At 42.3% G+C, this 24363-nt stretch overlaps 3 protein-coding genes across 3 annotated transcripts in view; all 3 read right to left on the bottom strand.

Moving 5' to 3' along the window:
- Positions 1 to 2015: 2015 nt before the first annotated feature.
- LOC113762201 (putative late blight resistance protein homolog R1B-14) overlaps positions 2016 to 24363 on the bottom strand; it is a 103731-nt gene continuing 81383 nt past the window's right edge. Inside the window, exon 4 of the mRNA XM_027305537.1 lies at positions 2016 to 2071. The gene's annotated coding sequence lies outside the window, so the exon portion shown is untranslated. The remainder of the gene's footprint in view (positions 2072 to 24363) is intronic.
- LOC113760114 (putative late blight resistance protein homolog R1B-16) lies at positions 2231 to 5092 on the bottom strand. The gene has a single exon (XM_027302685.1). The coding sequence runs from the start codon at positions 5090 to 5092 to the stop codon at positions 2231 to 2233; it is 2862 nt and encodes a 953-aa protein (XP_027158486.1).
- Positions 9567 to 15013, bottom strand: LOC113760113. Its single transcript, XM_027302684.1, has 2 exons — positions 10978 to 15013; positions 9567 to 10870 (listed from the first exon to the last, which is right to left on the bottom strand). Exons 1-2 carry the CDS (start codon positions 15011 to 15013, stop codon positions 9567 to 9569), a joined length of 5340 nt encoding a protein of 1779 aa, XP_027158485.1.

The raw sequence follows: 24363 nt of genomic DNA, 5'->3' as shown, positions 1-24363 counted from the left end.
TTTGAAAGTTGTCTTCCACAAATTACCAAAAAAGGGCCGCATCTTCTTGTTCCAAAAATGTCCCTAGTAGCTTGCTACTTGAGCTCTTTCCTGATGAATGCCAAATTGGCATTGGTTGTGGTATTTTCGTTCTACTCCCTGAAATAAATGCAAATTACGAAAAGTGAGTAGAATCTACTAATTTATCCACATCGGGTCAGGTAATAGGGAAAATTAATAATAAAATAAATAATAAAATTGCAACCTATCAAGGAAAATTGCATCACTATTTATTATGTTAAATTAAGATGAAAATGTTTTTGAATCTTCAACCTAGGTATTTTTTAAATGATAAATTGGTAGTTTGCCTCTAACATGCTCAACATTGATAATACAAAGGCATTTTGAATTGGATTTTTGAATTCTGTCGAGTTTGAATCATTTTACAAGTATTGAAGTAGTTCTTTGCCATCAAATTTTTTTGAAACTACCAGAATAAATTTATTATTTGCACAATTTTATGTTTATTGTTTGTTAGATCGCTTGCAAAGCTGTTTTCAATGCAATAGAGTAGTGAAAAAACTTAATGGCACTTCAAATGGATTGCTGAATTTAATGAAGGATTTGACATTCATCCAAATTGTGATTTGGACTGATTAAGAAGCATTTGACTTTGTAATTCACCAATTATCAAAATATATATTAAATATTAGAATAATTGGTGGTTTATAAATTCAAATACTTACTAAATAATCTAAACAATTATAGGAATTTGAGAGAATTTCAAATTATTCATCAATATTTTGAATCCAAACGCAGCATGAGAGAGAAATGTACTATTTTCTTCCGGTCACCTAAACTGTTTTTTTATGTTTTTGGATACTATAATATCACTTTTAGCTACTCCCTTATGTAATGTGTATGTAGAACCACAATAAAAGTATACAGGGGTGAGGTAGAGATAATATGAGTAGATTTTTTGCAAACTAAAATATATAGTTGCGGCTCCAAAATATTCAAATTTAAAGGGCTTTTTGAAAATTTTTAGAATTTTAAGGATGAACAGGAGAATTATCTAAATCTTTGTATAAGAGTATCTGGACTTGGAGGAGCCCTTCCAGGTCCATCTTTGGTGCTATCATTTCCCGCGAAACTATATAAGTTGGGGGTGGCACTAAAAATGATGCTAAAATCTCTTCAAAAATGTTCCACTTATACTTGTTCTCTACATTTTCCCTGAATGTTACCTATTTTGGGAGGCCTTTTGTATTTTGAAAATTATACAGTAATTTTTAAGATAACAATTTTAGAACAATTTAAAATGTTTAATAAACAACTTTACAAAAAATTTCATAATCTTTCTAAAGCAATAAATAGAACTTTAGGATTATGACGATGCTCAAGTGAAGTTAGCACAACTAACTCTCTTAACTTGGCTTCTTTTTTATGTCAGGTTCAACGTTCGAATCTAGAGTCCAGTTAGAGTCTAGTAGTTGGCAACAGGAAGAATGTAGGGATGGATGGAAGGGTTTAAAAAAAATTACTTTGGGTTTCTTTCTTGGTATGTGCTTGTATCAAAAGTTATTTTTTTAACTACCGGAAATCCCCCAAAAGTATATTATTGCAATTGAAAGTTCAAACCAGTAAAGACAAATAAGTTCTTGGAAAATTTGCAAACTCAGTTGTGCAAGATTCGGGGTATGTATATGTCGCAGTACAAGATTCGGTCACAGGAATAACAAGAAAGTTGCAAAGAAAACAAGAGCAACTTGATCTTGATTGATGCTCAACAGATACAACATAACCAGTATGTGTACAGAAGTAAAGGATTAAAAAAGAAAAATAGACTGAAATGGCTTCCCAACCAAACCAAACACACTTGAAAAGATCGGTCATCCATCATGAAATAAGGATCTTCAGATCAGTATTTGTCCTTCCTGCTTAATTACTCTTCCTGAATTTGCTCTAATGAACAGTACAGTTGATATAAGGATCTTCAGATCAGTACAGTTGGGACATTTATACACCTCAATTATTTCAAGAGTTGATATATTTTCCAAACAAGAAGGGATCTCCTCCAAAAACTTGCAGCCTTCCAATACTAATTAAGAAAAAGAAAAAGAAAAACTATTACGAAAAAGAACAACTTGACCTTGACGCTAAACAGGTACGCAAAACCCGTAGCAGTACACAAGTGAAGGACTTAAAAAACAAATGTAGAGTACACTTACTTGAGAAGATCAATCATCCATTATGAGATAAGGATCTTCAGATCGGTACATCCATTGCTTCTTTGCTCTTCCTGAATTTCCTCCAATGAACTGGTACAGTTGGGACATTTTGACACCTCGATTATTTCAAGAGTTGAACTATTTCCCAGACAAGAAGGGATCTCCTGCAATGCATCACAGCTTTCCAACGCTAACTTCTGGAGACGAGGAAAATAGTCCTGGTCCTCGTACTCATACTCGGAGGAGGCTGTCCACTTCACAATGTTCAAGGAAGCTAATTTCAAGAAGCGAACATTAGGGAACTTCTCTGCTTCCATTTCCCATGTTTCCCCCTCAAAGGCTTCCTCGAGTAATTTGAGCACCTCAAGATTTGGCAGATTTCCAATTGCTGCCATTTTGCTCCACGGCATGCCAACATAAGACAGGGTCAACTTTTTAATAGTCAAAGGAAATTGGAAATCTATATGATATTGCCGATCACCGTATTGGAGGTCGCGACTCAGACTGAGTGATTCCAACTGACTTAGACAATCCATTGCTACATGATATTCAACATCTGGCTCGAGATTGACAGAGCATCTCAGCTTGCGGATATTTGGAAACTTTCTCAACAGCTTACTGATGTTTTCCCTAAGATCGAGAGACAAACAAGACAAGAAATCTACGTCATGCAACTGTGACGAGTTGTCAAGATTGTCTCTAGGGAAAACAAAACAAAAATATTTGTTGGCCTCATCAATTAGTTCTAAATGCCTTAGTTTCTTCAGGTTCCATATGGTATCTGGTAGTGAAACTGACCAATGAACAGAACTTCGCCAAATCAAAGTTTCCAAGTTCGTGAGATTGCTTATTGATGCTGGGACTTCACCGCCAGAATCTAGAATTGCCAAGTATCGCAAGTGAACAAGCAATTCTAGTTCTCTAGGAAAAGTGTCTTCTAGATAAATTTGGCTCAAATCTAACACTCTGACAAGTTTGATGATGTGAAAAACCAATCGAAGGTCAAAACTACAACTGTCTTCATCGTGACTGAATAATAATAGACTGCGTATGGCAGGAGAAAATAACCTCAAGTTCTCAAAGTGCTCGAGCTTAGAATCAATAATGCATAAGCGGCGTAGGTAGCGTGGCACAGTGAAAGCAGACAAGTCATCATACCTACGTACCAGCTGCAAAAGCTTTTCTTCTTTGGCTTTTGTCACACAAAACTCATATAACAAATCGTGAATGCGACAAGCTTTGACCCCATCAATGGATCTTGGTTTGGAAACTATGACTAAGCTTCTGCTAATAAGTTCCATCAGGTAATCATTGGCCACATTCTCTGATCTCTTGAGATGAGTTTTTCGAACAAATCCTTCAGAGACCCATAGAGAACTCAACCTCTTGGTATCGTGTTCATGGTCTTCTGGAAAGCCTCCAAAATAAAGAAAACATGCCTTCAAAGTATCTGGTAAATGTTTGTAACTCAGCTCTAATGTAGCGGTACACTGTTCCGTACTAGAAACATTCCTTGAACTTAAACCTTCCACAGCTTCTTTCCAACCATATCGGTCCATCCTTGAGAGAATTCCGGCAAGAATGACAACCGTAAGAGGTAGTCCTTGACACATTTCCACGACTTGCTGTCGAATTTCACATAGTTCTTGGGGAGCCAAATCTTGTCCAGGATATAACTTCCCTTTTAGCAAATCCCAGCTCTCATTAGGAGTGAGTTGACGAAGAGAATATGGTTCATGGTCGAGTTTGTCTTGCGGAGCAACACCACGGAGCCGACTTGTCAAGATAACTCTACTTCCATTTCCATCATCAGGGAATGAGGCTTCCAATCCGGTCCATGCATCAATGTCCCATACATCATCCAAAACAATGAGATATCTGTTTTTCAGCAAACGTCTTTTGACTTGAAGAGCCAGATCTTCTTCACCCATCTTAAAAACATCCTCAGGAAGCTTGGACTCAATACAAGTCAAAATTTGAAGCAATAGATTTCTCTTTTGATATATTTGAGAAACAGTACACCAAGCACGCTCATAAAAATGGGACTTCACTGAAGAATCATTGTACACTTTTCTAGCCAAAGTTGTCTTACCGCATCCCGGCATACCCACAATGGAAACAATTTTCACTTGGCGTGATCCATTTCTGAGTTGATTGATTATGGATGCCGTCTCATCCTTGAATCCCACCACCACATCATTGACTATTGGCTTACTTCCTTCTTGTGGCATGTGATTGAATCTCTTCGTTACTTCCTTAACTTTTCCACCAAGTCTTTCGCTATCACAAATCTTCAAGGCCGCAGCTTTAATGATGTTCATTTCTTCTAAAATGGAATGAGTCGACATTGAAGAAGAATCTAAGACATTTCCACTTATTAAGGAGTCAATAAGAAACTCTATCCTATATGCCACCCCAACAATACGATTCCAAATTGCCTGGACCTCCTCATCTTCGTTGTGCAGCTCCGCAATTTCCCTCAGCAAAGAGCGTAAACAAACAAGTTCTTCCTGGACTTTTTGAATTGGATGATCGATCAAAGCAATCGAGCCAGCCTCAGAACTTGTCACATCCATCATCTTTTCTAGAAGGGAATCAACAAAGCCCAGACCATTGGTCTTAGGAAAATTGAATGATGATGATTCTGGACACTTCTCTGTGATTACTGCATCGATGAGCTGAATTATTTCCAATAACTCAGAACACACAATATCCATATCCTTGGCTTGTATGGCGTCTTTGATTGCATTCAGAGAGAGAGGGGAAATAAAATCTTCTAGATAACAGTTCATTACTCGAGCAGGATCTCTCACTTTCTCATCAAACTCATTCGGCTTCTCCTTCAAAATGGTTCTCAAGGAATTTAGCCCCTCGTAAAACATTTGTAGTTGCTTCACAATCACAGGACAAGTACCATAAATTAGTGTCTCCCAAAGATTAAGTAGGAGAGAATGGAAGAAGTCTCTCAACAGATGCTCATCTGTGTGTCTCCTTATGATTGTCTTGATAACTTTGAAGCAATCAGGGCCTGGATACAAGTCTTTAGGACTTGAGGTTCAACAGGAATAATCTTCTGCAGCAGTTCCGAAATGCTTTCCTCGACATCCTTGGACGGTCCGAAAGGTCCCAATTTCCTAAACTGGCACTTATAAGAGAGGCGTGCTGCATTGATAGCCGCAGCTTCAGTGTGAAGCAACAAAGGTCCCAATTCTGTGTTTTTAACACCATGCAGCGTGACAAAACGGATCAAGTTTTTCATGAACGCTAGCTTCTCTTCAAGGGCTTTAATTAGTTCAACATCATGTGCCCGCCGATGCCTTGGAAGATAATTCACTAGATTCTCCAGAAGAGAATCCATGAATTCCATAAGGTCATCTTGTCGAACGAGCGAATTACTGGACTGCCATGACGAGGAACCCAAGAAAAAGACATACCATTCGCAAATTTCTTGTTCGAAGGATTCAATGTCTTCTCGTAAATCATGGACCGCATACCAAGGCCAATCAGAAGATTGGATCTCCTTTGCCCACTTGGGAATGGCATCTCCAATCCGAACTGCCAGAGCTTCTAGGCTTGCATGATGATTATTTGTCTGGTTCTTTTTGTTGTCAAATGGTAATTGCACATCATCGTTGCTGTATTTTCTCGCACACAGAAGAAATGTTCTCAGATATATTAGCATGCGTTTCATGTACTTCTCCGGCGCATATGGAAGTTCTGGACAATCGTTCTCCAGCACTTGCAGATCATCCAAGATGGAAGAAATACGAGTGATACTAGTGGAGGCTGAAGAGGTGATTTTTGGTAGGTAGTTGAACCGACCAGAAACAGGCTCCTCTGAGATGAAGTGAGGTGGATCCTCTTGTTCGAAGTGAATGGCGGGGCTTCTCCCCTGGGATCACTCCGACGATCAAGTTAGTATGAGAACGAGAGAAAAGCAATAGTATAGTCAAATGAACAGTATCCTTACTTGTTGGGAGTGTGTGGGGTATTTATAGGGTGAGAGTGGAGGGCAGGACGGGGGTCTTATGTCGGTGGGACCCATGCCCTGCCATTACGGCTCTGTTTCCTGTCAGGTGGCCTGACTCTGACACTGTAGCCGCCTGAACAGGGTGACAAGGAGTCCTTCGCTGTAGTCATTAAGTGCGACAGTGCTTTTCAGATAAAGCATTGATCCCTGATGATGTCAGGTGTCTTGACATCATCAGCGTGCAGCTGAAGTGGAGGTGCCGAGGTCACCTACACGGTGGACTAGGCATCTGGCCGGGCTTAGGAAATATGCCCAAGACACGGACGAGCTCTGATGTGGGACGAGGTGAGTTCACCTCGGACAGGCGGGTGGCCGAGGTGGGCATCCTCAATAAGCCCCCCAAGCCCCGGGAGCTCCGGGCCAGGGAGGTACCGAGGCTTCTCTATGCCGAAGTCGTGAATCAGTCGGGGTCCCGAAACTGCTCCGAGAAATGCGGGGACGTGACACGTGGGCATGTCAGCTGATAGGACGTGGTCACTGGTAACCGTCGCGTCGTGAAGTAGTGGGACGTTTCGTGCAGAGGGTGTCAGCTGAAAGGACGGGGCATTAATGAGGAGAGATGGAGGCACGGCGTTTTGAATTCGAACGTGGCCGTCCTTTCGCATTCTTGCCGCCTCTTCGGATTCCCCCCAAGCCCTTATAAATAGGGGGGTCCCCTTCACCGCACTTCTCACACCTTTCATTTTTATCCGAGACCTGCAAAGTTCGCGAGCGTAGCCGAGATCAGAGCCGAGGTCATCAAGTTCGTCCAATTCCGCAGGCAATAGTAAGTATCCCTCTTCTTTCTTATCTCGTCTTTTACCCATGGCCAAAACGGCTAAAACCCATAAAGAGACCGCGACTCCGAGCTACCAGACCGAGGTGAGGCCAGATCCTGGGGAAGAAGCGACGACGTCCAGCTCTGAGGGGTCGACACCGAGTTCTGAGAAGGGATCAACCGAGGCGGGAGCCAGCGAGGCAGCCTCGGAGTTGGAGTCGTCCGAGATGAGCGAGGTTGGTTCCGAGGTGGGCTATAACGAGGAGCTCGGCGTCGAGATACCACACGACGAGGACGTGCTGGAGCCTGTCGCTCCTAAGGACACAGCCAACATCGACTTCGGCAAGATGCCGAAGTTTAGAAGTCGCATCGGAAGAGATAGGGCCGTGAAGGTGATAAACAAGTACCCTTTCCGGTCGGGGTACGAGATTATACCGCCCGGGGCGGATGACTCAGCCGAAAAGCCCCCCTCGGGCACGGTGACCATCTATGTCCAACAGTTAGAGGCCGGGCTGAGGATGCCCACGTCGAGGTTCTTCAGGGACTTGTTTCGTCACTTCTTCGTGAGGATTACCCAACTCACCCCGAACGCGATCCGCATCATTATAGGGTTCGAAATGCTGTGCCGACATCAGGAGGTGACTCCCTCTGTCGACCTCTTCCGCCGATGCTATACCCTCAAGGCGCACGGGACAGACAAGGATGGTTTTATTGTTGGCAATCGGGACAATGCATTCCGAAGTTGGTGATTGGTTCTCCCAGCTCGATCAAGAATTGGAAGCGCGACTTCTTTTTTTGTGTCCGAAAGTGGACTTCCCCAGGGGTTTCTGGTGGAGCCACTTAAAGCGAAGGCTGATCCCTCCGCTGGGGATGCCAAGGAGGAGGACTTCCAGAAGCTGATGGGGTCAGGATTTCGGATATACAGTCTGGACTACCCCGAAGCCGTGCTGGTTGACGGGGGAATCAGCCGAGCTTTGCTCAGTCCTGACAAACTCCCTTCACTTCCGCCAAACTTAAGATTCCTTGTAATTTTCTTTCATAACTTTGCTTTCACTTCGGCTAAGGCATATGATAACATTTGTTTCTTGTGCAGTGACTAAACTGTCCGACATCGTCGTATCGGGCTCGTCCGAAGTGGCCAAAAGGCAGAAGAGGAAGAGCTCTGACGAGACATCGGCACCCCCGCCGAAAAAGAAGTCACAAGGACAAGCTGCCAAGACCTCGGCAGCTAAAAGCACTCCCACCACGGCTGGCCAAAGCAGCTCGGCCACCGCGGCTACTGTGTCCACCTCGACCGTGCCAGAGGGAGTGCCCCTTGGAGTCGTCACGGCACTCCCACCTCCTCATGGCCGAGGCAAACAGTTGAAGCCTCCGGTCAATGCAGTCTCGGGGACCTCGTTATGGAATCGTTTCCATAGCCCCCTGGTGTTTCCCGGGGAGGAGAAGACACACCCCGGCGAGCACTGGTGTCCTAACTGGAAGCTTTCGGTCAACGACAGGTGCAGCCATCCTCGAGTTGCCCAAGAGCTAGTAATGCACTCCCCCTTGCCAAGGGATTTGGAGTTTATGAAGAAGTTGTCCCCGGCTGAGATGGTTCAAAGCCTCATGGTAACCACGGCTTCCACCTCAGCCTTTGTGGCCGAGATGACACACCAGTACTGTGCTCTGGTCGAGGAGCAGGACACCGGCAAGCTGCAGGATCAGATCTCCAAGTTGGAGAAGAAATTGGCGGTGTCCGAGTCTGAGAAGGCCGAGTTTCAAAGACAGCTTAAGGAGGCCGAGGTGAAGGATGAGGAGACTGTGGCTACTATCAACAGCCTCAGATCGGCCCTCGAGGAAGAGCAGAAGAGGGGGGACGAAGTGAAAAAGTCCCATGAACAAGCTCTCGAGGGTGCTGGAGCCTCGACCGTGGACGCTTTTCGGAAGTCTGAGGCCTTCACCAAGGATCTCGGCCAATTACTCACTCCGAGCTTCATGTTTGGCTTCACGTCAGCCATAGACGAGGCAGCATCTCACCTCTCCTCCGAAGCCTTGGAGTCTTTGAAAAACCATGCCAACTACAATGAGGACTCCAAGGAGCTATGTGATCGGATGGCCGAAGGCATCCAGGCCGGAAGGAACTTGGCCGAAGTCCAGAACGAGTTCAACAAGTGGCGGTCCGAACTCGACGAAGTGTTCGAGGATGGTGAAGAAGAAGAAGCTGAGGGAGACCTCGGCGAGAAGGTGGGTGAAGTGCCTGGAGGAGATGAGCTTCACCCCGGCAGGGAAGAAATCGGCGAGCAGGCTGCCCAGAAAGCAGCCTAGACGGGGGATGGAGTCGAGACGGGGGTCTAGGCTCGGGAGCCTTAAAGGGGCGGCCGAGGTGGAGAGTGCTTAGTAGCATTCCGATCTTGGCCTTGTATTTTTTGTAACACCTCTTTTTTATTGAATGAAAGTCTATTTCTTCTCATCTCAGCACTTTAATTTCTTGCTTTGACTTCGTCCCTTGCTTGTCCCCCTTATTTTTTAATAGCGTAATATCGATGTTGAAAAATAACATAACATTCGAAATCATAACTTGATTAAGAATTCAAGCATAATACAATTTGAGGTTCTCGGCGTGCCAAGACCTCGGCACTAATGAGCCATCTCGGTAACTCAGTTTACAATATCCCTTAAGGCTAGATTCCACAACTCGGTAAGGGCCTTCCCATTTCGGGCACAATTTCCCTTGCGGTTCAGCTCGGCTGACTGAGTTTTTTCTGAGAACCACGTCTCCAGGCTGGAATCTACGGTGTCTGACGCGGGCATTGTAATAGTGTGCCAGTGTGTTCTTGTAGGAAGCTATCCGGGCTGAGGCGAGGTCCCTTCGCTCATCGACGAGGTCGAGATCCAACTGCCTCTCTTCGTCATTCACCTCGGCTGCATAGGCTGCTAGCCGAGGGTTAGGGGTAAGGATCTCGGCCGGGATGACAGCCTCGGCGCCGTAGGTCAAAGAGAAGGGGGTCTCTTGCGTTGCTGACCTCGGCGTGGTTCGATACGACCACAGGACACTGGGGAGTTCCTCCACCCAAGATGTCCCAACTCGATGGAGTCGGGTCTTGAGACCGTGCAAGAGAGTTCGGTTGAAGTTTTCTGCTTGACCGTTGGCCTGGGGGTGGCCCACCGAAGTGAAATGTTGTTTGATGCCAAGGTTTGAGCACCAAGTTTTAAAGGGGTTCTCGGCAAATTGCCTTCCATTATCCGAGATGATGACCTGAGGTATGCCGAAGCGGCAGACGATGCATTTCCAAAAGAATTTTTGAATTGCCAGCCCGGTGATGGTCCTCAAAGGCTCGGCCTCAACCCACTTGGTGAAGTAATCCACTGCGGTTACCAGGTAGGTATAACCCCCGACGGTTCTGGGGAAAGGACCTATGATGTCTGTCCCCCATTGCTCGAACGGCCAGGGTGAAGTGATGGGAACCATGAAGTTTGAGGGCTGGTGATGCTCGGGTGCGTGGACTTGGCAGGAAGGGCAGCCGAGAATGAGATCCCGGGCGTTTTGCCGAACAGAGGGCCAGAAATATCCAAGAAGCAAAGCCTTCTTTGCTAGCATTCTGTGGCCGACGTGAGCTCCGCACAGGCCTTCGTGGATCTCGTGGAGGACGTGACGTCCTGTCTCGGGAGTGACACACCTCAGCCATGGGCAGAGGTAGGAGCGTTTGTACAGCTCTCCATCGATGAGAGCGTGCCGAGCCGCCTTGCGTTGTATTCTTCTCGCCTCGGCTCGGTCTTCGGGGAGGGCTCCCTGACCCAAGAAAAGGATGAACGGGGTCATCCAGGTTTCTTTAGAGTGCACGGGGCAGGCCACCTCTTCCACGTATCCTGGTTCACTCAGGACTTCCACTAAGACTGTTTTGTTGAGATCAGAGAATGATGTGGAAGCCAGCCGGGATAAGGTGTCGGCTCGCTTATTTTGGGACCGGGGTATTCTTTGGATTTCGAAAGACTCGAAGTACGCGTGAGTTGGTGAACTTTGGAGAGGTACCGTTGCATGGTCTCATCCTTAGCCTCGTATTCACCAAGAACTTGGCGTACAACGAGTTGGGAGTCACTGCGGACGTGGATTTGCTGGGCGCCGAGCCTGCGGGCTAGCTGGAGTCCCGCGATTAAGGCTTCATATTCGGCTTCATTGTTAGTGGTCGAGAAGTCAAAGCGGAGGGCGTACGAGCACACTTCTCCCTGGGGGCCCTCCAGGAGTAGTCCTGCTCCACTGCCATCCCCGTTAGAGGATCCGTCCACGTATAACCTCCACAAGTGTGGGGTGGACACTTCGGCGACGGCGGAAGCGGATTCTCGACCTTCCGTGAAGGTGAGCTCGGCCAAGAAGTCGGCTAAGGCTTGAGCTTTTATGGCGGTGCGCGGCTCATATGACAGGTCGTACTCCCCCAACTCAACGGCCCACTTAGTGAGGCGCCCGGAGGCCTCGGGCCGCACCAGTATCTGTCGGAGAGGCTGGTTGGTCCTGACGGAGATGGGATGAGCTAAGAAATAAGGTTTCAGCCGCCGGGCGGCGTGGACCAGTCCTAGCACAAGTTTTTCCACTTGGGTGTATCGAGTCTCCGGCCCACGGAGAGCTCGGCTGACATAGTAGACTGGCACTTGAGTGCCCTCATCCCGGATGAGCACAGCGCTGACGGCCTTGTCCGCTGCGGAGAGGTAGAGGTACAGCTTCTCCTCGGGCCGAGGTGAAGCGAGGGTGGGTAGGTGGTGCAGGTACTGCTTCAGCTTGTCGAAGGCAGCCTGGCACTCCTCAGTCCAGGCAAATTGATCGGCCTTCTTTAACACCTTGAAAAAGGGCAAAGCTTTTTCTGCGGACTGGGATAGGAAGCGGTTCAGTGCAGCCAGGCGTCCGTTCAGTCGCTGGACTTCTCGGAGGTTCCGAGGTGAGGACATGTCCTGGATGGCCTTGACTTTGTCGGGGTTTGCTTCGATTCCCCGGTGGGAAACCAGATACCCCAAAAATTTTCCTGAGGTGACACCGAAGACACACTTCTTGGGATTTAACTTCATCCTCGAGTCCCGCAGGACGCCGAAGACCTCCCTCACATCGGACAGAAAAACCGAAGTGGTTAGGCTCTTGATGAGAATGTCGTCCACATAGGCCTCCACATTGCGGCCGATTTGGTTTTTGAAGAGTCGGTTGATCAACCGTTGATAGGTCGCCCCGGCGTTCTTTAGCCCGAATGGCATGGTAGCGTAGCAATAAGTACCTCGGTCGATGTAGAACGCCGTCTTCTCTTGGTCCTCTTCACTCATTCCTATTTGATGATACCCTTTGAAGGCATCTAGGAAGCAGAGGATCTCATATCCCATTGCCGAGTCGACGAGGGTGTCTATGCTCGGCAGAGGGTAGCAGTCTTTGGGGCAGGCCTTGTTGAGGTCGGTGAAGTCCACACACATTCTCCAACCACCGATGTCCTTTTTGACCATAACGGGGTTGGACAGCCAGGTGGGATATTGGATCTCGTGGATCATCTTGGCTGGCAAGAGCTTGTCGACCTCATCCGATATGGCCTTGCTACGTTCGGGGCCGAAGTGCCTTCGTTTCTGCCGCACAGGTCGGGCCTGTGGGTTAACGTTGAGTTGGTGAATCATGAGCTCGGGTGGCACTCCGACCACGTCATCTGCGGACCACGCGAAGACGTCTCGGTGGTCCTTGATCAGGGAGATCATTTCTTCTTTCAGGGGTGAGGGGAGTCCGGCCCCTACTTGGACCACTTGGTCAGGTTTCGCTTCATCCAAGACCACTTGTTCCACCTCATCCCCAGGGTCGAGCCTGTTGGGCTCTCCTGCCTTCTGAGGGTCGATGCAGTTTATGGAGAGGACTGCTGGCCTCTTTTCTTCGGCCCTCGACGCAATCCGGGGCGTGACTGCGGCCTGGATGGTGGCGAGGTAGCATTCGCGGGCAGTATTCACGTCACTGCTCACCTCGGCCACCCCGGCTGATGTCGGGAATTTGAAACTCAGGTGGTAGGTAGAGTACACAGCCCTCAAGGCATTGAGCGTGGGCCGACCTATCAACATATTGTAAGGAGAATCTGCCTTGACCACCGCGAAGTTGACGGGTATAGTCCGGCAGCGGGGATGAAGCCCGATGGTCACCATCAGGGACACCATACCCTCGGGGTGGACCACGTGTCCCCCAAATCCAACGAGGGGAGTTCTGACCGGAGTGAGTTGCTCCCTGGTCAGTTTCAAACTTTCGAAAGTTCGGTAGTACAAGACGTCTACCGAGCTTCCGGAGTCAACATAGACCTTTTTGACTATGTAGTTGTTGGTGAGGACTTCGATCACGAGAGTTTCGTGACTGCTGGAGGCCGCAGGAACTGGATCAGTGGGACCATAGGTGATGACTTCGGACAGCCGAGAGCTCGGCTCGGCCACCTCCATACCGGCTTGGCGGTAGGTCCGCTTTCGGGAGTTCTGGCTGTCTCCTCCCGTTGGTCCTCCCGCGATCGTGTTGATCACTCCGGCGATGTTGGGGCCGTAGCCCGGTGATCCGTCGCATGGAGGCTGCTTGTCCTCCCTGCGATCCTCGGGATCTCGGCAATGCATGTTCGTGTCCCGCCTGTTCTCCCGGCGGGGGCCCCGGTTCTCCCGGTAGGAGACGCTTCGGTTGAAGCTTCCATCCTTGCGGACGAATTGCTTCAGGTACCCCTGCCGGATCAAATTCTCGATCTCTCGCTTCAGATCATTGCAGTCTTCAGTCTCGTGCCCAACATCCCGGTGGTAGGCACAATAGAGGTTTGAGTTCCTCTTATCTCTCCTCCTCGGAATATCAGGAGGGGTTCGGCCGAGATGGTTTTGCCTCATCACCGCCAAAACATGAGACCGGCTAGAATTGAGCGGGGTCAGCTCGGCGTCCGAGGTGGACGACCTGCCTTTCACAATCCGGTCGAAAACACTCCGGCGGTCTCGGAGTTGGTTTGAAGTGCCACTTGGGCCTGGTTCACCTCGGCCGGTGTCTTTCCTCCTCCGGGTATCTTGCCCCGTACGAGATGCTTGGGCTTCTCGCTTCATGCGATTTACATCTTCACTTCGGATTCCCTGGTCCACTCTTTCCCAGAGCTCCCGAAGTGTATGGAGGTACTGCCGATGGATTTCGGTGTTGAAGATCCCGGCCACTAACCCGTTGGTGAAGGCAGCGATAGTTACCTGCTCGTTCTGATCAGGTATCTGCACATTCTCCTCGTTGAACCTTTGGGCGTATGAGCGAAGTGACTCGCCTTGACCCTGTTGCAGGTTCAAGAGGTAAGCTGAAGTCTTTGTTATTGGTCGGGACGACACAAAGCGGGGGATGAACCGGTCTATCAGCTCATCCAGGGAGGAAATGCTCCCCGGTTCTAAACTCCAGAACCACTTTCGGGCAGTCCCATGTAAGAAGATGGGGAAAGCCCGACAAATCACGGCGTCGGGGACGCAGTAGAGTCGGAATGCGGAGATGAAGGCGCGGAGGTGATCCTCGGGGTCACCTCGGCCGTCATAGGTGTGCAAGTTTGGGAGCTTAAAGTTTGGGGGCACCATCTCCCCGTTGATGTCATCTGTGAAGGGCGGGGCCCGCATGTAGTCAAAAGCTAAGCCCCCGGGGCGCCGAGGCGGGTCCTCGGATTTTTTCCCTAACAGTCCCCGGGAAAACGCCCTGGAGATGGAGGCAATTTTAGAGGTCGCCTTGGAGGAGGCGCGCCTAGAGGTACTCCGAGAGAGACGCCCCTCATCGGAGTCCTCACCTGAGGGCACTTCAGGAGACTTCGTCGGTCTCCTCTTGGAAGATTCGGCTTTTTCTTTCCAGTGTCTTTTGAGGTATCTTCCTAGCTCCTCAAAAATGTTGGGGTTGTCTGATACGAACTCGGCCATCTTGGCGATGGCGTCCTCGTTGTTGGGCTGGGTCCTTTGGGACCCTTGTTCTTCAGAGATGCGATCTTGCTGGGCTCCCGAGGTCTGCCCAGCCCCAGTTGAGGGAACTCTTCCGCTTCTGGAGCGCGTGGATCTCATTCTAGCAAGTCTCGTTCCCACAGACGGCGCCAATTGAAGAGGTGATTTTTGGTGGGTAGTTGAACCGACCAGAAACAGGCTCCTCTGAGATGAAGTGAGGTGGATCCTCTTGTTCGAAGTGAATGGCGGGGCTTCTCCCCTGGGATCACTCCGACGATCAAGTTAGTATGAGAACGAGAGAAAAGCAATAGTATAGTCAAATGAACAGTATCCTTACTTGTTGGGAGTGTGTGGGGTATTTATAGGGTGAGAGTGGAGGGCAGGACGGGGGTCTTATGTCGGTGGGACCCATGCCCTGCCATTACGGCTCTGTTTCCTGTCAGGTGGCCTGACTCTGACACTGTAGCCGCCTGGACAGGGTGACGAGGAGTCCTTCGCTGTAGTCATTAAGTGCGACAGTGCTTTTCAGATAAAGCACTGATCCCTGATGATGTCAGGTGTCTTGACATCATCAGCGTGCAGCTGAGGTGGAGGTGCCGAGGTCACCTACACGGTGGACTAGGCATCTGGCCGGGCTTAGGAAATATGCCCAAAACACGGACGAGCTCTGATGTGGGACGAGGTGAGTTCACCTCGGACAGGCGGGTGGCCGAGGTGGGCATCCTCAGAGGCCATCTAATAAAAGGAAGATTAACAAGGGAACCAGAATGTATCAATCTCAATTTAAGAGATGAAACAGTTCTCAAATATGAAAGGAGATAAGAAAGATCTGCAAAACCTCAAAAACAAGTGCTCTCTTCTTTTCTGTACATTGATTGCTCGAGTCTAGAAAATAACTGGCAAATAGTCATTGGATACTTCTTGGATGATTGAAAGAAAGAAACGACCCCACTGCACATGCCTTAGCTAATCTGTTTCTCAAACACATCCGCCACCTCTTTTGACCACAATCCTAATGGTTTGCTCGAAGCATGTCTGGTCCCCATCCATACTGACCCCATTCCTCATTCGAGAACCCTTCCTCCTCTCGACTCTCTTCAGCATTCAAAAGGCGCTTGGCGCCCACAACCAAACTTTGGTTTTCAATATTTTTAACTGTTTAGTGGATTCTCTCCCGGTTAATTAATTTCTAATTTGTCACCATGCTTTCTTTCGTTGTGTCTTCGAGGATTTCATATCTTTTCCTTATTTTCCTTTACGTTTTCCAAAAGCACTCGAGGGCGTTCTTTGATCCGTTTAGATTGCTATATTTTAGATTTTTTATAAAAATTATTTGGCAGCTTGGAATTAATTATTAGTATTTATTCTGATAATTTTGGTGGTTGTTAATTGTAATGCTGTTGAATGGAAATCCATATGTAGGGGTTACTTGTAATCATATTTTGAAAAATACACGATTCAGCAATCCTATGGTTGTCTAACCAATCAAAAAGGGCTCCCTTTAATCATTAAAATTTTGAAACGTTTGGGGCTGTTTATAATTTGGTCAATCGCAAAAAACTTTTTGTCAGCTCAATCGTTTTGGCGTTTGTTATACTTTCAATTTCCACACAGCTCATGCACTGGAAAACAGAGGAATCACATATCGTGGCAACTACTAAAGTGGTCGGGCACTACTAGAACAATTGCAAAGAAACGTCATGAAAGTACTCAAAAGGTCCCGTGTCAGTCTCATCTATTTTTTATTCTAAAGCAAATTTGTGTGGATTCGATTTAGATCACGGACAGGACATGTATAGCGAAGGAATTGAAATTATTGGTTGCCGCGAAGGATACGGAACGTTTAGGCTAATGGTACTACTAGTCAACTACACTCGCGGACTATTTATGCGCTGACTGAACTTGCTTCGTAGACAAGGTTCGTTCCGTAGCACGCTCCGGGCGAAGCCGGGGCCCGATTCCCTTGACCCCAAAATCTTTTTATTCAAATCCCGCTGGTAGAGTTGTTACAGATCGTTCAAATAACTCTTACATCAGGGTAATGTTTTAGAACTCGAACCGTTAATTGAATCGGTGAGGTGTTTGGGTCAAGATTCAATCGGTCGGATCGGTTCAATCCTGATTCAGTGATTTTTTTAAAAATAATTTATATAAATATATATATATGCATAAAATAAGAAATGTAATGGACTCATTTAAAATTTTATATGATAAAAAGTTTAATATTTTCGAATAACTTGGATTTTCAAAAATAAATTTTTTAAATTATAAGTTGAAACAAATAAATTTCATCTTAATCTCAATATATTTACCAAAAAACACAATATTTTGAAATTGTACAAAATTCGTCTATGGGAATTTAGATATTGTGAGTTTAAATTTTAATTTATGTTTTTAGAATTTAGAAATTGCAATTTAAAAAAAAGTTTGGAGTTTAAAGAAAGTCAAGAGAATTGAAAATAGAAATGCAAATTTGATAAGAAACAAAAAATGAGATAAAAGTGAGTGGTTGTGGCATTTAATAATTAGTCTTTACGGTTTAAGAAAAATAATTCTATTTTTAATTTTTTTCAATTTAATGGACAAAAATAAAATTAAAAGATGGAAGAAAACATCAATAAATTAAAACTAAAGAAGTTTGATTAAAAAAGGAGTGACAAAAGAAAAGAGGAGTGAGAGAGAGTTGAAGATTAGAAAGAATGAGTCATAAGAAGATGTGATTTTGTAGAGAAAACGAAGAAAAGAAATATGGATGTTTGTTTTATTTAAATGAGTTATCATAAAAAACTCATAGAATGCAATGGTATAATGGTTACTACTGGTCTTTCATGACAAAGGTCCTAAGTTTGATCCTGGTAGTTGCATTTTGCAAAACTTTAAAAAATATTAAGAGGAGAGTTAAAAAACCGAAAACCACCGGTTCGACCCTGATTTAGCGGTTCTGACGGGTTTGACCAGTTTTCTGACGAAGTCAACGGTAGCATAGAACCGGACCAGTGCCATGGCCGGTTCGCGGTTCAACTGGTTGAACTGGCCGGTCCGGTCCGGTTAGCTACATCTTGATCATCCTTTTTGTTGAGGAGAAGATACCTCAAGAGAACTCATCAAAGATTCCAATACACAAGTCAAAAATCTAATTCTGATCAAAAAGTTTAAACCATTAGATCTCACTCTCTTACTTACATGTGAAACTTAGTCTTTTATTCATGAATCTAACAAATTTCCCACTTCATGAGTAACCTCTCACATTAAATCCAAATTTATAATTTCTTTTTGAACCCACTTTAATACTCAACGCAAACTCACCTTATCACGTAAGGTCACATCTTCTCCCAATCATCGACCCCCTCTTTTTCAATATCCAAACTGTATTCTAGACCCCTGCCAACTCTTGGTTCCTTGGTCTAACACCAACCAGATCCCCTGCCAAACCCCTAGCAGACCTAGTCCAATACTAGTCAAACTCCTCAACACTTTGGCACTTCGGTACACCACCAAGAGTAGAATTTTTATCGGTCCAATTTCAAGAAAAATTTTCTTGTCCATGAGTAGCTCAATCTCACAACTTGAAACTCTGATGCCACTTGTTGGGAAGAAGACACCTCAAAAGAGCCCACCAAATAGCCCAACCAAAAGTTTAACCCATTAAGTTTCAAATTCTTACTTACATATTAATAGCCCTTTCTTCGTTTCTTGAATCAATATGAGACTTAATTTTTTACTCATGAACTTAACACTTCTAGTTCGCTAAAGAAACATATTAACATAATAGCCTTCCTCCGAGGACGATGACTTATTTTGGCAAAAACATCTATGTTGCTCAAGGGGAAAGTATTCTCACAACTCGTACCGTGCTTTCGGGAATTACTCGTACTATTTACATCTCAATTAACGGAAGCAAAAGCAAGATATTGTCGGCAGCAAAATTAATAAATTCTTTGAATCATTCTTTTTCCTTCGCATCCATGTGTTACATCTTGATGTCACTACATCCTTCATTTTTGAAAAGTTTAAGCATCAATCTTAACTCTTGGGTGCCATTTTAGAATAGCTCCACTAATGTCATTCATTGCATTAATACTAGTATAGGGGTACGTGAATTGCATATTGAAGTATTTATTCTGGTGATACTCGTGCCAAAAATATTTTTAAAGTGTGATATCCAAAAACAATCAATTAATGAATGGAATCTATTGAGTATCACTTGAGTTTCTTAGTCTAATTAATTGAGTATCAACTATTATTTGAAAATCTAATATATCTTTTGATTGGGAATTAAAAAAAAAAATCACCTTGAAAGTCTAAAGCTAACTTAACATGTCTAATAATTTTATGTGTCCTAATACCATATTAGTTTGAAAACTAACTTTATTTTTCAATTATTTTAGATGACTTCGAACGACTAACTTTTGTAAACTTTAATCCTAATTACATAATGACATTTGTATCTCTATGCCCACATTAAAGCGTACACATAAACTATGTAGATACATTTTCTTATGTTCAAAGATATTAGGTAGACATTAACAAATTCAAATATTAGAGTAGAGACTCTTTATTTTGTTCCACTATTGATCAATAACTAAGTTTGTCCAGAAATATTAATAGAGACAAAATTATGCTACACCAATATGTAAACTCATTTTATTATTTTTTGAACTTCCAATTTTATTCTTAATTACATAAAACACAATTTGCCAACACTCATAGCTATCGCCCTCTCTCTCTCTCTCTCTCTCTCTCTCTCTCTCTCTCTGTTTTTTTTTTTGATAAAACTCATAACCACTTTAAGTATTGTAAATACCAAATTACTATAACCATATAAATCAAAATTCTTAATAAATTTATATAAATTGTATTTATGTGACAAATCTAAACTATAAGTGTGCCCTTAACACTAGTAATTAATCAAATGAATGCATCCTGTTAGTTTCTCAGTGTTTTCTTAACATGTCGATTACCTTGAAAATTTATTCTCAACAATGTCAAGGTCATCTAGAATTGGATTCCAATGAAGCACTACAGATTTAATTTTTACGCACGGATTAACTTCACCTGGTCACATCCAAATTTCCAGGATGAGGCACCATCAACGGGCTGACACGCAATTATGGATTACTTTTAAGAAAGTGTGAGACAAGATCATTGGGAGATTCGGCAGTGGATTGACAAAGTGGCGAAGTTACTTTTATAATTCAAGTTTCAGGATTGTCAATTTGTATATAGTCGTTGCAAATTTCCCGAGTTAGACAGACGAAATTGTTCGTGTAATTAAATTACAAGTAAATATTTACCTGAGAAACAAGACGAAGTTTATTGGGTTAAAACATGACACAGCATTTGAACCATTCTGAAAATGAAAGAGGCCTTGTATGTCCTCCCTCTCAACGCCAGTACCTTTCCGTGCCTGAAAACTTTTCGTGCTATTCAAATACAAAATGAAATATGTTACGAGTTTATCTTATATATACTTACGGCATATACACTGTTATTTTTAGATACATGTTACATAAAAAAAATTATATTTAAACTCAAATTGGGATTAAATGTTATACATCCAAGAATGAAAGTGTATATATATTATCATTGTATACAAAATTAATCCATATTTTAGTCCCTCAAAAATTCAAGAAGCACTTTCTTTGGTCCCTTTCAAGCCATCGTTTTTACTAGGAATAAAAAGTCACAGACACATCACATGTTCAAAATTCAATGGTTAGAATTTAAAATTCACATAACTTTTACTCAAACCCAAATTAATGATTGAGTCGAAACCCTAATATGAACTAGAAGAGCAACTGAGGGACATTTAACCAAAGCACTTTTTTTCAAAATACTACATTTCATTTTTGTAGGTTTACTTTTTCTTTTTTGTTTCTTAATTTTTTGTAGAAGAAGCTTTTTTTCTCGTATGGTCCAGTCCAAATTGTTTATAAATAGGAGTTTAGCTTGTCTTGGCTACAATGGATATATTGAAAGTTAATGTGGGATGCATCAAAAGGCTAATTTGGAAAGAAACAGATTTGATGGGGTGGAAGGGGCTCGGAAGAGTAAGCACAGCAAACGCATTTGAGTTTGGCTTGGTTCAAAAAGTTTATACTCTTCCAAAGATCAGTTGGGATCAGTCCAAGAGAGTTATTCTGATAATTTTGGCATCACACCATACAGCCAAATTATTTTGATTAGTCTTGCACGTTATATATAATTGCTTATGTCAATGGAGTAGGACTTTAATTTAATTTTGAGATTAACAACAAGAATTCAATCAACAATTCATTTAATAAACTAGTAATAGTTCACGTACTTTGCACGTGATTATATTAATCCAAATATAACATTTCTTATATTTTTTGTGTGATATTTGATTGTTTACCTGATAATAAAATATGTCATATTTTCATTAACCAATTATTATTCCAAAGACCATCTAAATACGAACTCTTTGATCTATTATTTTTTAATTTATTTTGAGTTTTCTTTTTTTAATTCATGTTGATCTTTTTGGTAAATTATGGATTTAACTTTGATAAATAATTCCTAATACAGTTATTTTTCACCAAAGTTGTTCTATACTCACAATATTTTTACCATAAAATCATAATATTATTTTTTTAATATTGTACAAAAAATATTGTTGAATAGGAAATACATGCATACATGTCAAGTGTAAGCCTAGTAAATAGAATTCATAATTATTAGCAAAATAAAGACTTAAATCGTAAAATCAATTTCTAAAGGGGTATTAGAATAAATAAATTGATTTGTTAGATTTTGTCATTCTAATTATTTTCACCACACTCACTCCTTTCTTTACCCTTTGGAAAGCTCGTTTATGAACCAGAGTCTAGATGTTGCCTTTTCTTACTTAAAAATAAACCCCAAAGTTAAGTTTCTAATGAATTCAACAAATTTTAACAAATAAAAAAAATTTGTATCAACATTTTAAATATTATTTTTCCTTGCTAAGACAAATGAAATGCAATTGTATAGTTAGAATGAATTAATTATTTAAGAATAAAATATATGAATCATGCTCATATCCAACTTCGCATGAACATTTAATCATTCTACTTTATATCTTTCCAGTTGAACTTTTAAAAAATGTTTTGTGAATTTGAATTGAATAATATGAGGTGCATTGTTGAATTTGGATTATTGGTATTTTATCTAAGTGTTATTGAGGTTAATAAGTATATAAATGATTTATACATCTTAATTATCTTAAAATGGCTATTTAGTTTCAATTGATAGAAATAGTTGGATTCTTTTATTTTGCTTCTCTTTTAGTATTTCTTTATACTGATAAAAAGCATATAATTATGTACCTGTCTCATGCTATTCATATGAAGATTCTCCAATTGACTATGGACTCTTTTCTTTTACATATTTCTCTTTTGTTCTAAGAGCATCTATTTTTTTGACACTAATATTTTTTACAATCTTAAAATTGTGGTCAATACTATTTTGAGTAAGAAATTGTTTCAAATAAGAAACTTTCATGCACATAAAAATTGGAGATGGAATGTAAGGGTCGCTAAATAGTTTTAATAGTAAGTTTTTCATTTTAATTACCATTATTATTGAGATTTATTCGTTTGGAATGTTTCATATTTTTAATTACTACCACAATTAAAATATAATAACTCATGGGTAATATGGGAACAATAAAAATTAAGATAAAAAAATACTTATAACTTATAATGCCAAAACTCGTCATACTTTTAATATAGTAATAGTAATAGATAAAGAGGAAAAAAACAAGATAACACGTTTGGTATTGGGAGGGACATGGAGCATGGAGCATTTTTTTCTCTTTATTGCTATTTTTTTTGAGCCATATTGTTATTAACTTATGTATGGTCTGCATTCATTGCCAGTTAGACGTATCATTCAGACATTTGGACATTTGGAGCTTGTCTTCAGAATCTCAACATTCAACACCCTTCTTACCTATTTTTCTTTTCGAGGCAACACTGCCTATACTAATAATTTATCTGAAAGCCTTTATTGCTTTTTGGTCTATTACGGACACAATTCTAAATGTTACAAGACAATCTTTTGGGATGTTTTAAGTCACATAAGAAAATCGTCACTTAAGAAAATTTAATTAACATGTGTTAATAATCTTTGTTCAAGTAGTTTGAGGACTTAATCATAACATTTTTTTTTGGAGGGGGGCGGGGGTGGAAACATGAAGTTGATATCTAAAACTAGGCTAAAGTGCTCTATTGGTTACTAAATCTATTCAAAATCTTAGTTGAGTTGCCCGGCCTGATGAGATGACATGCTTAGCATTTTCAAGCTTCTTAAAATCAGTTTGCATAGAAAGAACTTTGAGATTCAAGTTCAACATGAGGAGAAATTAGCTCAGTAACCTATGGCCAAAATTTTCAATTTTTTTACAATTTCTTGGCATTTTGTTAAAGTTCATGTCAAATGAACACTGAAATTATGTAAATTTGGAACAATTGTAGAACAATAGATTTGTTTGGATAGAGTGTTATTTGAAATATTATTTGAAATAATTACTGTAGCACTTTTTGTGATGTGATGTATATGAGATAAAAAGGTGGGTTGAAAAATGTATTTATGATGCAAGCAAAATATTATTTGGAGAAATATGCTATCCAAATATTATTTGGAGCAAAATATTTCTGGCTTATGGTATGACTATGTACAAAAGCTTACCGTTCCGCAGCTTATGTAACACAATATTCTTGGTTAATTATAAGCAAACACCCTTGGTTATATCTACTGTACAGACCTACCCTGAATCCCCTTTATAACTGAACTATATTTCTTATTGAGGGAAACTGGGGTTATACTGGTATTTTATATAAAAGCTTGTATTTCTTTTTGGTCCAATTCTTGACACATTGACGAGTGCTATCTGATGAATCTTTTTGGATTTTTGGACATTTATATGAAAAAAATTAGGTGGTATTAATCCCTAATGAATAGTTAATTAATGAACATTTCGTGTTAATCTATTTATTGATGTTTTAACATGTACATTTTTAGATATGTCATCAACCTCAGGGTGAATTTTTCTAGATCATTGGAATTTCGTAGGTCATTTCGTTAGATCTTAGCATCGAATTTGAGTTGGAACTAATTGGATAGTAAATCATATAGCGTTGGCACACATAGATATTCATTGGGTTGTTTGTGATTTGTCTAAATTCCAAATTTGTTGAGTTTCACAATGTAATTTTTGTAATTTTCTAGATCTATTAGATGCAGTAATTTTTCGGATTTATTGTATCTAAGATATAAGTAAAGTTTTTTGTGCCACGTTAGTGCATATATTTCATTGTATGAGATTATATCGTTTATTTAAAAAAAAAAAGTTTTCTAGATCGCAAGATTTTTGGCATATATACACATAGTGATTGACAGGTGCCAAACTTGTGCAATAATAATAAATAAAACCTAACTACCACCTGAAGCAGTCAATAATCAATTCTAGT

The sequence above is a fragment of the Coffea eugenioides genome, chromosome 2 (genome assembly GCF_003713205.1).
Source record: "Coffea eugenioides isolate CCC68of chromosome 2, Ceug_1.0, whole genome shotgun sequence".
Taxonomy (NCBI): domain Eukaryota; kingdom Viridiplantae; phylum Streptophyta; class Magnoliopsida; order Gentianales; family Rubiaceae; genus Coffea; species Coffea eugenioides.
This window is presented reverse-complemented; position numbering and strand designations above follow the sequence as displayed.